Below are 16,506 nucleotides of genomic sequence, written 5' to 3'. Positions count from 1 at the left end.
ATCTATCCAAACATTATATTCATCAAACAATAAAATACAATACAATATGATACATCATGAAACGACACGTAATAACCATCCAAACAAGTTTTAAGAAAGAGTGAAAATCAAGTTAAAGGTAAAATGTCCAAAAGACAAGGTTTAGAGAAGCTGCTAAATCACTCAAATGAGTACCTAAGGTGGTCCTCTCATGAGTGCACTCCAAGTTAAAGTCTCTCTCTATCCCTCTCTCTATTATGGAGATTGAGAAAATGTCTACTTCATCTTTGTCTCACACGTATAGCAATTACAAATATTTGGAGAAAGAAAACACCACTCTCTCTATGTAGTATAGTGAAAAAATACTATACTAGTATTTTATACTAGTATGCATTAGAGAAGTTGTGAAATAAAATTGTGAGAGCAGCCACCATATATATAGAGATAAAGACTTGTGCAGTTAGGGTGAGAAGGACAAATTAAAGGGATGGGCCATCACTGCTGCAGCAAACAGAAAGTTAAAAGAGGTCTTTGGTCTCCAGAAGAAGATGAAAAACTCATCAGACATATTACCTCCCATGGCCATGGCTGCTGGAGTTCTGTTCCTAAATTAGCAGGTCTATATATATTATATACATCTCCCTTTTTGTTCTTTATTGGAAAATTCTTTTTTCTTATTGTTATTTTATAATTCTTGTTTTCTGATCGATATTTTTATGTGTTGAATTGCGTGACCGTCTCATCTGGGAAAATAATGTGTACGCAAACTTTACTCTTACCTTGTGGAGGTAGAGAGACTGTTTTTGATAGACCCTCGGCACAAATATACGTCTCTCATTCATGAGCAAAGCACATGTAAATATTTTCCAGTAAGCTATAGCGAAATTACTGTAAACGAGAGATGTGAGTGTCAACCATTCTATTAGCATGCTTAAAGAGTTCCTTCCAGAAGATGGAAAGGAGAGAATGCGCTTACAACCTCTCTTTCTTATTTACCTGAAAAACTTTCTCCTTTCTATGATAATAAGGTAGCTCCAATGGGGAGACTTTTTCTTTTTTTTAAATAATGGGTGACATGAAACTTAATTCAAAACATCTTCTTGATATGATATACACCATGTTGAACTATATACGACTACCTCATTTAAATGTATAAGTTATATACATTATTTTTATTTACTTAATTATATGTTCGAACATTTTGTAGGGCTACAAAGGTGTGGAAAGAGTTGTAGATTGAGATGGATAAATTACTTGAGGCCGGATTTGAGAAGGGGTTCTTTTACTGAACAAGAAGAAAGAACCATAATTGATGTTCATAGAATCTTGGGAAATAGATGGGCACAAATAGCCAAACATTTACCTGGTAGAACTGATAATGAAGTCAAGAATTTCTGGAATTCTTGCATTAAAAAGAAGCTTATTGCTCAAGGGTTAGATCCAAATACTCACAATCTCCTTATTAAGAACAAAACCAACAATTCAACCAAAGCCAAAACTCATCATCATCAAGATTCCACCTCAGTTTTCACCATTGATGCTTCAACAAATAAAGAAGTAATTTCAATGGATCACATAAAAGCAACTCTTGCATCCTTCTCTCCTTTCCCTCATAGCAATAATAATACTACTTCTACTACATGCAATTACACACCTATTGTTCCTAACATTGAATACCAAAACCCTACTTTCATATGGAGTGATCAGAGAAATCAGACTGTAACAACTACGTCTCAGTTCCAAACAAGTGACATAAATCACGCCATTACTCAAAATTCCATGTTGGATTTCGCGAGTTGTTCTTTAATGGAAAGCTCTACGAATATACGACAAGGGGAAACGGAGTATATAAATGAGAATAGCATGTGGCATGGAACTGGTCTTGAACCAACAACCTTAAATCCTGCCAATGGAACTGAAGAATTAATGCAAGTACAACAAGAGGAACAATTTCCAATTCAGACAAAGTTTTGTGATCAAGAGGATGTTTACAAGGTTAATCATGATCAAACGGTGGAGAATACGTTTGATAGCTCTAACTTTGATTTTGATTTTGTGGATTCTACACTGGTGCCTTGTGGATTGTATACTAGTGTTAATTCTATGGATCAAATTTCATGGGATTGTTAGTTAACTTCTAAAGATTTTTTAGTTGCAATTTATCTTTATTAGTATTCTGCTGCATTATCTTGTTGGAACAGCAGATATGCAAATATAAACTAGGAAAAAGAAAATGGTGGTAGTCATATTTAGGCACCATCCTTTTTTCGAAATATAATGAGCTACAAGTCAAAAAAGAAATGATTATTTGAAAAGATTGTTTTGTGAAAATGAAAAATAATAATTATAATTTCTCTAATGTGACTATTGTCATGATTCCTTGCTATTAGTGGTGAAAATGAAAAACAATAAGCATTCAATAATTCTAGAAGGCTGGTTATATTATACATTGATTTGATTCAATCTAGCTTTTATTTATTTCGTTTTCACTGTTAGAATATACTATAAGCCATGCGTATTGTTATAGTATTCTTTATGAACAGTTATTTATTTACTTGTTTAAATTCAATAAAGTTTCATTTTAAATAGATCATGTGTTGGTTTGTGCGTCCATTGCTTACATAGTAGATGATTTAGTGTATAGAGTTTAACTTATACACGGAAGATTAAATCATCGGTTCTTGTAAGACATAAAAGTTAATGTTCACAATCTAATGATGGAATTGGACAAATCATCGGAATGATTGTAGCACAAGATTAAATATAATTTATCTTGATTATGGGAATGGTTTAATTCCAACTTCTTGTGCTAGTACATTTTGTATGTATTGAACGGATCAAGTAGAGATGAGTATTTTATACTGACTTTATAAAATAATTTCTCTAGTCCATTTAATGTACTTACACTCTTAATCCTGATATAATTATTATTAGCTGTGTATGTCACTTGTTGTTTTGATTTATTAAAAGGCGAGATTCTTTCGCGAGTCAATAAGCCTGGTAAATTGGATAACAATGATATACATTGGCGAAGTAATAATTAGTTGATGGAATCCATGTCTCGATTTTGAGATTGATGATACTCCTTTATGAAAGCTTATAAGTTTTCATGTGTAAACCCGGCCGGTGGATTTTGTATCCGACACATGAAATAAGTTAAGTGTAAGTCTAAAGGAAGTAATCAATAAATTAAATAGTCAGTAATTTAATTTGATTGATTAGTATCTGAATCTTAACATGGGGAGTTAAATAAGGTTTTATGGAAGAATTTCGAAATTGAACAAAGGAGTGCAATTACGAATTTTTAGTGGAATAATTCGTAATTTATTATGATGGAAATTAGTTTCAGAATTTCGAAATTAATATCATAATAGGAAGCCTTGTTAATTAAATTATGTGGTCCCTACTGTGCCTAAATAATAGAAAATAGTGAAAACTGTTACTTAGTGGGAAAAAAACGTGGAAACCGTCCCTTAGTGGGAGAAGGAAACCTAACAGGTTTTGAAAACGGTTTTGACCTAAAAAACGCAGCTATATATATGGATATAAGGGCTGGACATTTTTTACATGATTCTAACTGCGGTTTCTACTAGAATTTTGCCCACCCAAAATTCTCTATTTTCGGTTATTGTTTGGGTAACACAGTAGAAGACTGTGGAAATCTGCTAGTGTGTTTTCAAATGAGGAACTGGAGAACGACCTAGATTTGTTGTGTTTACGCTTCAAAAGGTAATCCTAAAATCTCCATACGTGCTAGTTGTTTAAATTACACGTGAATAAGATTTTGTTATTGCTTCCGCTGTGATATATATTCCAACATTCACATCCTAATCGTATTATGAAGAGCACCGTTGACGTGAAAATAACGAGAGAAAAAATATTATTCTCGTATCTAGAGAAATGAAAGGTATTTTCCTTCTTTTATTTCTGCATATTACGCTTTTTGTTTCATTTTGGGCGCTGGTCATGTTTTTATTACAGGTAGACTATCTATCGTTTGGCAACCTAGAAAATGTAATAGATATATAAATTAAAGAGTTTAAGTTCTATGTATTAACGGAGGAAGAAATTATATCGGATGGACTCTTTTAAATTATTATTTATAGTTTGACCCGTTAAAATATTTTTGGTAAAATAGTCCCCGCTGCCAAAATTTTGAAGCCGTTGCCAGAATTTTGAAGCACGCTGCCAGAATTTACTTCATATATTATGGCAAATCCTAGTAATCGCCATATTAAAATTTCTGACGATTGTTATGTTTTGTGACAAATCCTAGTAATTACCATATGAAAAAATTTGGTGATTGCCATATTTTGGTGGTAAATCCTGATGATATTGGTGATAAATCCTGATGATTAGCATATCAATAATTCTGGTGATTGCAAATTTTGACAGTGGCTATTTTCCCAAGACTTTTCTTAACGAAATCAAAAATCAATAGTGGCATCAAAATATTTTATTTCTTCCATTCGCCCTAGATATTTACACAAAAGTCACCTACAAGGTAATTAAAATTACCTCTCTATAATAAGTATTAAGTTGCAACCCAATAAAAATGGCAACTAACCAATTATCACAAGGCAAACAAATAACTATATCAAATAGGGGTGCTTATCGGACGGATAATTACGCTTAACGATTCGGCTTATCGGTTATCGGATTATAAATATAGTAATCCGCTAGCCATCCAATAAGACAACATGCGGATTGATTTCAGATTAACGATTATCGGGCGGTTTATCGGCTAAACCTAATAAAACATTTTGGGTATAATATTTAAATGGATTCTTTTTTGTTGGTGGTTTTGTTGACTGACTTCCCGTACGCATTCTAACAAACCTGATGAGCTGGATAGAATTGAAAATTCGGGTGGGAAAGTTATAAATTGGAATGGACATCGAGTCCTATGAGTTCTTGCTACTTCAAGATCCATAGGAAAGTCTAAATATAGAATTCTTAACGGGTTAACGGTTTATCCGATAAGAAAATTGAGTAATTCGTTCCCAAACTGTTAAGCCATTAATTATAAAATCTCAATCCATTCACCGTCCATTACCCCAATAATCCGATACCAATAAACCAATATTGGTTCGATTCGGTTAACGATTTCGGTTCGATTTTGAACGGCCAAAGATTAATGTTTAATGATAGTATAGAATAATCTTTACACTACCAATGTGTAAATCTTATATCCATGACGAAAAAGTTCGGCTTCTGTGCACCGACAATGTACAATATTTGTTACACCCTCTGATTTAGAATAGATAACTATCTTTCGCAATCTTAATCTGGTAAAGAAAACAGTAACCTGTTCAAAAGCATAATGCATTAACATACAGCCTATTGGTAAATCATGTTCTCAAATGTAAGAAGCAAGAAACATCTAAATTCTAAGGATCAACATGTATATGAAAACTTCTTTAACCAATCCAGTCTTGGCGTAACTGGTAAAGTTGTTGCCATGTGACCAGAAGGTCACGGGTTCAAGCGAAACAGCCTCTTGCAGAAATGCAGGGAAGGCTGCGTACAATAGACCCCTGTCGTCCGACCTTTCCCGGACCATACGCATAGCAGGAGCTTAATGCACCAGGCTGCCTTTAATCTTCATCCAGGAAACTTGTCTCAACCCACATAGCAGGTTTATGTTTCATATTGCATTGCTCAGATCAACTTTGCTACTTTAGGAGACGGCTAAGTTGTCCAAATTGCGCGATTCAGAGGTGCAAAATCAGACTAGGAAAGAAGTGAAGGGGAAGGGGCACTGATGTGATCATAACTAGGGAAAATAATTTCATGGCGCTACAACATAACGAAATTTGAAGTGTAGACCAGATTTCAGCATTAGATTGTCAGTGAAACAATATAGGCTAACAAAAAAACGGCAGCCCAGTACACAAGACATCCGACGTTCATGCAAGATCAGGGGAAGGGCCACACTCACGGAGTGTGATGTAGACTATCTAGCCTAATGCAAACATTAGTGGTTGCTTCCACGGCTCGAACCGTGACCCTCCAAGACTCCCTTCGTAAACAAAACACTTCTCTACCAATATATATAACCTTTACATATATATCTGCTGTCAATACCGAGCTGATAGAAAATGGAATGCCAGATCATCAAAAATATATGCAGTGTGCTAGCCAAAACATCTTTTCCCTATCAATTCACTCTATTTGATGCGATCCAAAAGAAAGTCTTTTTATGTTTAAGAAATTTGAGCTTTATAACATATAATGATCCAAAGAGTCATAGGAAACTATGAATAATCTCATTATTAGGAACACATTTTGCAAGACATTCAAATATGATTATTGCAAAGTGTTATTCGCCGATACAAAGATCAATGTACTGCAACCTTACAAAGAGGAAAACAACTTGACCCTTCATAAGCTGCTGTCACAACATATTCTTTGGAAACCACCGATGGTATTAATCTTCATCGTCATCTGCAACAAAAGTTCGAGTGAAGAGATTAGAAATAACGAAAAACAAGAGCCTAAAAAAACTAGCAACGGAGAACACACAACATAAGGGAAAGCCACGCCAACAGAAAAATAGAATCCAGAAGAGCAACTTTCAGACTGCCCACGCCTTAAAGCATACCAACGCGAACATGAAGCAAAAACTTGATCCTATTTCATGGTTGAACATAAGGGAAAATTGGATCATTTCTCCATCAGTTTTGTTGACCTTCGGAATTGTATTATGCTTCTACTATTCTTTTTTTTTCTTTGATAAAGTAAAAATTGGATTTTGAACATTTTGATAAGCGATAGGCTTATGTCTACAATGTTCACACTCCGTCGAATGAAAAATGGAGAACATATCAACTGCGCTAATTTCTTCTTGCTTTCGTTAGTTATGACAATAGAGGGGCTTTTTATCAGCAACACCGATCACAATACTTTTTATTGCCTGATGCTTATACTGCTATTTGAACCGCAAACTGATAGAACAAACACCTCCATACAAGTGATTTGTTAACATATTAATAGCAAGTACCAGTATTTGGATAGCATTTGAACCCAGGATCTCATAATCTCAGAGACTAAACCCGAATCATTAGGCTACACTTCAATGCTCAACAGGGAAGAACATCAAGGCATCAGAATTCCACAGCTGTAGCTCGCTATATTTGAACCCATGTCACCTTCAGAAAAAATTGAGTTTATTCACCTAAAAACCCTAGATTTCCTTGAGGCCAGAATAAATGGCAAATTACTTACAGTTTTATAAGTCTAACCATAAAAATTAGGATTTCTTATGACATGCTTCCTAGTGTCTCATTTTTCTGAATTTTACACCATGTCCTTTTATTACTTTTACTACTTCCTATATCCCATTTTATGTGGCACACTTTCCTTTTTAGCTTATCCAAAAAAGATTCACATTTCTATATTTAGAAACAATTTAACTTAAACTTCTCATTTTACCCTTAATGAGATGATTTATAGTCATACAAATGTTCATGACTTGTTGTAGAACACAAATTTCAAAAGTCCTTCTTTCTTTCTTTAACTTTGTGCTCGTCAAATGTCATCACGTAAATTGGGACAGAGGCGTATTTGATATCTAGCGTTTTAACTTTTTTTGTCTTGCCTTCGTCCTCCCTCCTTCCCTTTTCGGACCATCAAATTTTTCAAGTTTGTACTAAAAAGATGTTTTGATCATGCGGTTAAAAATAATGATATACAAGTTTAGAGTTTGTTTTACTATAGCTTCCCTGACTAATAGCATAATGGTAAAAGGAAGAAAATAACATGAACACTTCCCACTCCACCTAATTTGGCAAAGAATTCACGGCGATCTAAGTGGTCTCCGGTCATAAGACCTGCTCGATAATGGAGCCACAGGTCTGCCCCTCGGAGCCACAGCCATAACCGGTCGCCTATCCCTCATTGCGGCAGGTCGTTTGAAACTACGATCAGCAAGGGGAGGGACACGTGTACTAAATCTAGATCCACGAACAGGGAGTCTATGTGGGAATGAAGCGTTGAAGCGTGGGGGAGACCTAGGTTTTGGGGTGTTGATAAGATGTTTCTATTGTTTAAATATAGTACTATGCCAGATTGTCAGTAGAATGGTTGGAAAGGAAAGCATCATTAAAATATTATAAGAACCTCATGTATTTTCGAAGAATTTTGTTTTAGAGCACGGGAGGTAGGCCTTACCTTCTCTTCCCTCCAATTAACCTTCCGAACATTCCAAGCCCATACCAAAGTTTCTCCTCCATCTTTCACCTCCCCGCAAACCTAACCTCGCTGACCAGTTTTCACTCGATAATCCAACTTGTGATCTTCTAAACTATATTGCTTGAACTCTCCAAAAATGGTGTCGCACTCGTGTCAGATCCTCAAAAAATGCACTACTTTTGGAAGATTTGACATGCATCCGGCAGCATTTTTGAAGAGCCCGAGCAACATAGCTTCTAAAAACCAGTTGCTTTCCCTCACCAATGGATAGAAGAAAACCTTTTTATAGTTGAGCATAAGTTTTTTGAGATCAAAGAAAAGCCATGATGTCTGATATGACTGGATTAAGAGTAAGCTGGATTTTGTATGCTGGAATTGTTGCTCTATACTAATCATGTTACAAAGTTGCCAGATAACGATTGTTGCTTCTGAAAAACCTGGTGATGTCAATAGCAGATTGGTGAGGAAGGAGAAATCTCGATAAGTCATGGTTCTTCAGAACTTCTATAGATTCAACAAATACTTGAGAATTGTCACCATGCAGAGAGCCAGAGACAAAGGAAAAGGTTCAGAATTCTCCCTGAGTTCTCACTGTATGCTGGATGGTCAGACATAGCAGCCAAAGAATGGAGGTTTGTTGTAAAAAGACAATTCCCAACTCCAGTCCAACACTTCAACAGCCTTTCAAGAGCCACATAAGTGTTGTCAAGGGTCTCAGTTGGCCAGTAGAGCATATTCAATGCAAGTTGGATCAGAATGGATTTAATAGATTGTTGATAAATGCAGAAACAACAAAATCCAAAGTTGCTACTCTTATAAGATGCCTAGTGGAACAGCTGCACTGTGAGGACTTTAAGGTTTCCCCCGAACTGCAAAAGTGGACATCCAATACATGCGGTATTTCGGATCTTAGCCATGTGTTGATTTTATTATAATTCCACTCGGTGGAGGAGGCAACTAGAGCCAAAATGGCTACGTGGTTTTGGAATTGCCTTGAGTTGCAGCTCAGATGGTGTTCCCCTGATGCGTCAAAGAACCCAAAAACTACTTGGGCTGGATCACATGGATTTCTCTCCAACTATGGTCCACCTATATTTTTCAGTTGGTCGGAGAAAAGTTTGGTGGACTGGTAGAAACTGATTTGGATACGAAAGAGAGCCACAACTCGGGTTACATTGTGGGTGAAACTCGTAAGATCCCTAAGGAAATCGAAATTGCTATTGAAGAAGTTTTGCACTCTATGCATGTATGAGTATGACTGGAAAAATCTACTCTCCTGCATAAGAAGGAACTTGTAGGATATGAACTAACACAGTTGGAAGGTAATGAGTACTTATATGCCACCGGAAATGGACCCACTTGGGTCTGTCTCTTTAGGCAAAAGGGCTACTATCAGCTCTAATTCAAATTGTGAGAATGGGTTGGGCTTGATGTTGTTTTCCCTCTTTTGACTGAGCCTAATCAATTACCTTCAGAATAACACCATCCAGCCAGTTACCCTCAGAAATAAACCTAACGCCCAAGCTCAAACCTACCGGTTGTATAAATACCACATTTAAACCAAACAGCACCTAAGGCCATATAGCATAAACCACACATTATGTAGGTGAAAACAAAATATAATTAAGCATAACCCTTAAAGTGTTTCTTTTCGTAGCCTAGTCTATGATGATGAAGACATGCCGTGTAATAAAAGAAATATGAATAGCATATGCAAGCTATATCTCCTGAGAATTTTAGTCTGATCTAATTCTAAATTCATTAATCTTGGTTCTGTTATTCAACTACTTAATATTTTTTTTTTTGTTTTACTTCAACAATGGTAGCAACAGTTTAACTGTTTTGGGAACAGAAGCTATTTAAAGGTGGCGCATTGCAGAGACAACCGCCTGCGTATTACTAGGTTTCAAAGCATGTGCAGGTGCAAAACTTGTGGCAAAGGATGAAAGAGATGCAACCGAGATTGATCATCCCTTTTGCCATGAGTATTGGTATACTAGTTTTGCCTGAAAAGAATTTCTAGAAGATAGAAAGTCGATCAGTAGAAGTAGCAAGGGAGCAATAGAGACAAAAGGCCCAGTTAACTGCAACCATGTATGGCTGAACTGAGCAAAGACTATTTCTTTTTTGATAATCGAGAAATCCCCTAGAACCAAAGGCTCATGGTTTGACACTCAGTGGATAATGAGTCCACCCCTTTACCTTTCTCCACTTAATTACCAGACTTTTGTCTGCGGCAGGGTTCGAATCAATTACGTGCATCTAACCCACACAGAGCAAAGATTAATTTTGGTATACCTTTCTTCCCGTATCTTTTCTTGGTTCCTTAACTTACTTTAAGGTGCAATAGTCATCTAAGGGGCAAATTATACATACTTCCATATTAGGGCTGTCAATCAAAATGCATAACGAGTTTTGGAGGCTAGTTTTGGTACTATTAGAGCTCAACTTAATCTCACAGTACACACATCAGCTTTAAGATCAGGTCAATAATCCTTGTAAAGATTACCAACCATATGACGATTTGGAAAGCCTCAAATTAACAACAAGATCCATTAACCTCCAAGAATTAGATACTTGCAACCCAACAGTAAACTAGGTTATTATATCTTTTTCATGACATTTAATATAAATAGATAAGATAGACTCAAAACAATAGGATTCTTTCAAAAGAAAGGATGCCAATTGGCAGCAATATCCAATATCCTAGAAGACAGCTTTTCTAAAGTTCAAAACAGGTGATCGACTATATTAAAGACATCCCTAAAATTTGCAGGCATATAATCAGAAAAGGTTCCCACGTCCTAAAACTTTGTGTGCAACCTCGCCTATTCCAACGCTTCCCAGTCTGATCGGTCGAGCTCTCGTACTCGATTGCTCATATGTCCATTTCGTTCTGGCTAGCGCTCATCTCCCAGCTCTGTTTCCAACCTTTCATTTAATATATCGATTCACTCAAAGAGGTGAATAGGGTCCCAATAGAGATATGTAAAAAGCAGGTCTGATTACGCGTATTCCTAATCCTAAATGGAATGTAATGATGTAGGAATTCATATGTAAACATAGTATCTATTTAGATAGGCCCTAATGACCCCTTCTCATAATGAGAATGTATATAACCCTGTTCCGGCCTGGTCCGATATGGAATGAACTTATAATCATGGAATCAAGTACCTGCTACCTCCCACCAAAACAAGCACCAAATAGCTCTGCCCACCAAGGCTTAGCTAGATCAGAAGAAGTCTTTTAACACATTACCCATCTCACAGATACATACTTCAACAAATTTTAAGGAAAAAGTTCAAGTTTTAGCACTTTTAGAGTTTCAATAGCTTCATGGCCCTCATCCAAATCATGTAACTCTCTTAAGTGATTGCATAGTTGCCAATAGATAAAAAAAAAAAAAGACATAGAATAAAGTGTACTTGAAAAAGATAAAATCTTTTTTCAACTCACACATACACCCTTCAACAATTTTAACTTTTAAAGAAAAGATTCAAACTTTAGCATACTTTCAGTAGTGCAACTTCATCTAAGCACATCCCACGTCAATTTCAAATCTTGCACCTTTCCTAGGTGATTGCATAGTTACACAAATACAGCGAAGGGTACTACCCAAGAAAATGGTCCTGAAGTCAACACAAAATTTTCTTGATATAAAACTTACCAAAATAACGACACTCATTAGCAAGCCTAGCCGTCACTAAATTTAAGGAAAAGAGGCAAATCTGTTGAACCAGTACCCCAAGGAAGGATTTTCTCACATTACCCTCTCACATGTATATCCTACAATAAATTTTAAGGAAAAGACTCAAAAAAATTTGATAATCAAGAAATCCCGTGTGATGGTTCGAAACTCAGTGGATCCCTATCTTCTACCCTCCCCCACTTAAATACCGGACTTTTGTCTGCAGCAAGGTTCAAACCAATAACGTGCACACATCTTACCACTAGAACAAAGCACCGGGGGAAGCAAAGATTCAATTTTTAGCAAATTTCAGCAGCAGAACTTATCTAAGCACATCCCCAGTTGTCAATTTCAAATATTGCATCTATTTTAAGTAATTGCATACTTACCAATAAATAAATAAATAAAAAAAAACAAATAAAGGGTACTAAAAAATCTGATTCAACAAAAGAATTTCTTAAAATGAAACGTACCAAAATAACGGCGTTCATTAGCAAGCCTAGCTTTCTCAAGCAACTTATCAAGATCTTCATTACTCTTAGCTTCCCATTTCACCATCTGATTAGCAGCCACTGCTCCTATTCCCATACCCAACAAATGCTCCCACGGATCTACAAAATATCAAAACAAAAAATAAAAGTCAGAACCAAATTTCAAAAACTTTTATTTAAAACTTAAAAAAAAAATGGGTAATGCTCAAGAATACTTACGGCGCATGTAAGGAAGTTTGCGGAGGGCATTAGAGTACATTTGGGTGCCTAATCCCAAAAGGGCTCCAACCATTGTTGCACTCAACGGCATCCTTTTTTCTTCGTTGTTTGTTCTCTGTTGATTTGAGGATGGTCTGTTGTTGTTTTGTTCGAAGAAATGGTCAGTCAGCGGCAGGAGGAGGTATGAGTAGTGAAACTCCACTGCCCTTTCAATACTATCGGATTCTACTAATTCGGGTTTGGGCTGCTCTTACGTTCCGTTTTACTTTAAAGCCTTTTTCTAAATAAAAATAATTAAATTTATAGGTGGAAAGTTTCATATATACACAGCAATTTGAAAGTAATATTTACTAATTTACAAGTGCCTACTCAAATTTTTCTTTTTTAAAGTGTGCCTAGTCTGATAATCCTATTTAATAGTTTTTTTTTTTTAGTGCGTGTGATTCAAATTCTCTGAAAACATCGTGACAAAGCTATCTATAAAATTTTAGGAAAATTAGAGGTAATCTGGACTGGCCTAGAATAGAAATTCATATTTGAAATTAACCTAAAAAATATGCAATAATATATATCACATGTATATTTCTGTATATAACTCCCTCTGTCTTAATTTATATGACATTATTTGGCTAGACATAAAGTTTAAAAAGGAAATAAGATTTTTGAAACTTGTAGTCTAAAATAAGTTTTACATTTACGTGATTGTGAATCATCTATTAAGAGTAAAAGGATAATAAAAATAAATTATTTCTAGATATAACAATATGACATACTTTTTGGGACAAACTAAAAAGAAAAGTGTTCCTCATAAATTAGGATATATAGCAACATATATTACACATCAATTTTGATGGATATCAATTATCACACACACATTAACTATTTCCAGAGGCCCGTCTATCTAAGCCTATAGTTTATTTTAGGGGTGTCAAATGAGCAGGTTGGGTCAATTTTGGGCGGGTCAAAATGGGTTGAGTCATTTGACCCGCCCAAAAGTTACTTGGGATAAGATGGGTTGGGTCAAGATGGGTTAAAATTCGCGTCATAACCCAACCCGCTCAACTGTTATTAAACTTTAATTAATATGTGTTATTTTCTTATAAATTATATAATTACTAAATAAGACTTTTTTGCTTTTGTTATGGTCATATTTAAAAATATTAAACAAAAAATAAAATTATTTATAAGATATTTTGACAAACTTACTCATGGATCAATTTGGGCTAAAAATTAGTCCAACTTTAATTGGGCTGAGATGGGTTGGGTCAAGATGGACTAAGTTCAATAAATGGGCGGGTCAATAACCAACCCAACATTGGGCGGGTTGGGCGGGTCATTTGGGCTTGGGCCAAATTTGGCAGCCCTAGTTTATTTCAATAAACTAACTATGAAAAAATAACCTAAATAGTTGTCCACTTAATCTCTTAAACTAAAAGTAATCGGCGATAAAAATATTTAATAGAAGGCGATACATTTATACAAAAATTCTACTCTGAGCACACACAATGGAACTGTAGACAGTCAAGTGAAATCCAATCCATGAAATAATTTGATCTATGGAAAGCATCGTTGTAGTAAAGGTCGTAATGCCAGAGAAATCATTACCGCAAGGCATAGAGGGGGAGATCATAAGCGTCTATACCATTAAATTGATTTTTGACGAAATGAAAAAGATATATCGTAGAATCATAACCATAAAATACGACTCTAATCGAAATACATACATTTGTCTCATACACTAAGGGGATAGTGAGAAGAGATTACATCCCGGGGGGCTATAATTTTATAGTATAAATCTGGATGGCTATATGTCTCTTTATTATATATTTGACAGAAATAAGAAAACAACTTACTTTTGACAGCTTAAAAGAATAAAACTATCCAGACATATATTTAAGGTATTACTTTGAATTGCCCCAAAACCTAAGTGACTATTTTTTTTATCTTCTAAAATATACCCCTTATTTTAATTATATTCTACTTCCCTTTTATAGATAAATTAAAGATTCCTCTACATCGAACCACAAAATGCAGAGACCATAGTGATAACATCCATAGCTAGAAGCTTCAACTATGAGGATGAATGGGGAAGAAGACGAGAGAAGTTTAGAGAAAGAAATTATGAGAGAAGTGAAAGACTTTCATTATCTTCTTCTAAGAAATGAAATGTATCTGCACATAGTATATTTATACCTTGTTACCTCCTACAGTGTTAACTATCTTTCTATAGTGTTAACCGCCTAACTAATTAATCAACTAAAAAAGAAATAATAACTTAACATTACATGAGTTCTACAGCCACAACTTGCACTAGCTAACTACTCGTCTACATTCCCGCTCAAGCTGATGGCTTGAACAAGTTCTTCGTCCTAAGATTCTTCAGTAGATAATCATGTTGCACCTTACCTAACTTGTTAGTTAACAAATCAGCTAGTTGTTCTTTGGTAGTTACATGCTCATTTCTCATCACTCTTTGTAGGGTCCTTTCCCTCACAATGTGGCAATCTATGTCTATGTGTTTAGTCCTCTCGTGAAAGATTGGGTTGACAATAATTTGAATAGTTGTCTTGTTGTCACACAAGAGATCAACATTTAGTTCTAACTTCACGCCAAGTTCTTCAAACAACCCTGTCAACTAGGTCACTTCAGTAGCACAGGTGGCCATGCTTATGAACTCAGCTTCTGTTAAACTCCTGGAGATAGTCTCCTGTTTCTTATACTTTTATGACACTACGGCATTCCCAAATCTGACTAAGTAGCCAGTGATTGATCTTCTTGTTTGTAGGAAATCTCCCCAATCTGAGTCACAATAGGTTGTCAGTTTATTTGTGTTGTCAACAGGCATCAGAAGGCCAAGCTCAGGATTAGCTTTGATGTACCTTACCACTCTGAGAGCAACGTCCATGTGTAATACCTTTGGATAATGCATAAATTGACTGAGAACTTGCACTACAAAAGATAGGTCAGGTAAGGTCTGGTCATGGTGAGATATAATAGTCTTCCAACCAACCTTTGGAAGCTACTAGGATCCTTTAACACCTCATCTTCATCATTAGTTTTATCCCAACTGTCATACTCTACCGAAGTTAGTTTCTGATTCATTTCAAGAGGGGTTCTAGCAGGTTTTGCTCCACCTAGGCCAGATTCAGAGATTAGTTTCATGACATACTTCCTCTGATTCATTATTATGCCTTCCTTAGACCTCGCAAACTCAATCCCCAGAAAGAACTTTAACTCACCAAGATCTTTCATCTCTAACTTGGTTTGCATATCATTTTTATCTCATTTAGTTGATTAGGATTGGTCCCAGTGATTAGTAAATTATCTACATACACTAGGACTACCACAATATCATCATATGTTCTTCTAGTGAACATAGAGTAGTCAAAGTGCCTCTGCTTGAATCCCATCTTCACCGGGGCTTCAATTAGTTTCATGTTCCACTGCCATAGGGCATGTTTAAGGCCATATAGTTATTTGTGCAATTTGCAGACCTTTGTCTCCCCATGACTGCAAAAACCTTCAGGGATATGCATGTAAATCTTCAAGGAGATTACCATTGAGGAATATATTATGTATATCCATATGGTAGATCAACCAATGTTTAGCGGCAGTCAAAGCAATGATGGACCTGACAGTCACAATCTTTAGCAACATGTGAGAAATTTTCAGTGTAATTTAGACATTCTTTCTAGCTACCACTAACCTAGCTTTATATATTTCAACCTCTCCTGAAGCTCTATATTTAACTTTGAATATCCACTTGCAGCCAATGAGGGTCTTATCAAATGGCAAGTCCACAATGGTCCAAGTGTTATTATCTTCAAGTGCTGCAACTTCCTGCTTCATTGGCTGCACCCATTTAGGATCACAGACAACCTCTCTAAAAGTTTTAGGTTCAGATATAGCTGAGTGAAGAGACAACGTTTGCTGATA

At 35.7% G+C, this 16,506-nt stretch overlaps 2 protein-coding genes across 2 annotated transcripts; one reads left to right on the top strand and one right to left on the bottom strand.

The window, feature by feature from the left end:
* The first annotated feature begins 272 nt into the window (after positions 1 to 272).
* LOC107794493 (uncharacterized) lies at positions 273 to 2,113 on the top strand. Its single transcript, XM_016616988.2, has 2 exons — positions 273 to 596; positions 1,187 to 2,113. The coding sequence occupies exons 1-2, from the start codon at positions 467 to 469 to the stop codon at positions 2,107 to 2,109; spliced, it is 1,053 nt and encodes a 350-aa protein (XP_016472474.2). The 5' UTR covers positions 273 to 466; the 3' UTR covers positions 2,110 to 2,113.
* Positions 2,114 to 6,176: 4,063 nt separating this feature from the next.
* Positions 6,177 to 12,804, bottom strand: LOC107794490 (uncharacterized). Its single transcript, XM_016616984.2, has 3 exons — positions 12,571 to 12,804; positions 12,334 to 12,471; positions 6,177 to 6,426 (listed from the first exon to the last, which is right to left on the bottom strand). The coding sequence occupies exons 1-3, from the start codon at positions 12,659 to 12,661 to the stop codon at positions 6,410 to 6,412; spliced, it is 246 nt and encodes an 81-aa protein (XP_016472470.1). The 5' UTR covers positions 12,662 to 12,804; the 3' UTR covers positions 6,177 to 6,409.
* Between the last annotated feature and the right edge of the window lie 3,702 nt (positions 12,805 to 16,506).

This window comes from Nicotiana tabacum, chromosome 1 (assembly GCF_000715075.1).
Source record: "Nicotiana tabacum cultivar K326 chromosome 1, ASM71507v2, whole genome shotgun sequence".
In the NCBI taxonomy this organism is placed as follows: Eukaryota; Viridiplantae; Streptophyta; class Magnoliopsida; order Solanales; family Solanaceae; genus Nicotiana; species Nicotiana tabacum.
Note: the sequence above shows the minus strand (reverse complement) of the source record. Positions and strands in the feature narration are given on the sequence as shown.

What these genes read in the sequence shown, in the direction of transcription:
- LOC107794493 (XM_016616988.2), top strand. Translation starts at nt 467, where the DNA reads ATGGGCCATCACTGCTGCAGCAAACAGAAAGTTAAAAGAGGTCTTTGG. An exon ending in TTCTGTTCCTAAATTAGCAG is followed by an intron (nt 597 to 1,186) that starts GTCTATATATAT and finishes AACATTTTGTAG; the next exon opens with GGCTACAAAGGTGTGGAAAG.
- LOC107794490 (XM_016616984.2), bottom strand. Translation starts at nt 12,661, where the DNA reads ATGCCGTTGAGTGCAACAATGGTTGGAGCCCTTTTGGGATTAGGCACC. An exon ending in CAAACTTCCTTACATGCGCC is followed by an intron (nt 12,472 to 12,570) that starts GTAAGTATTCTT and finishes GATATTTTGTAG; the next exon opens with ATCCGTGGGAGCATTTGTTG.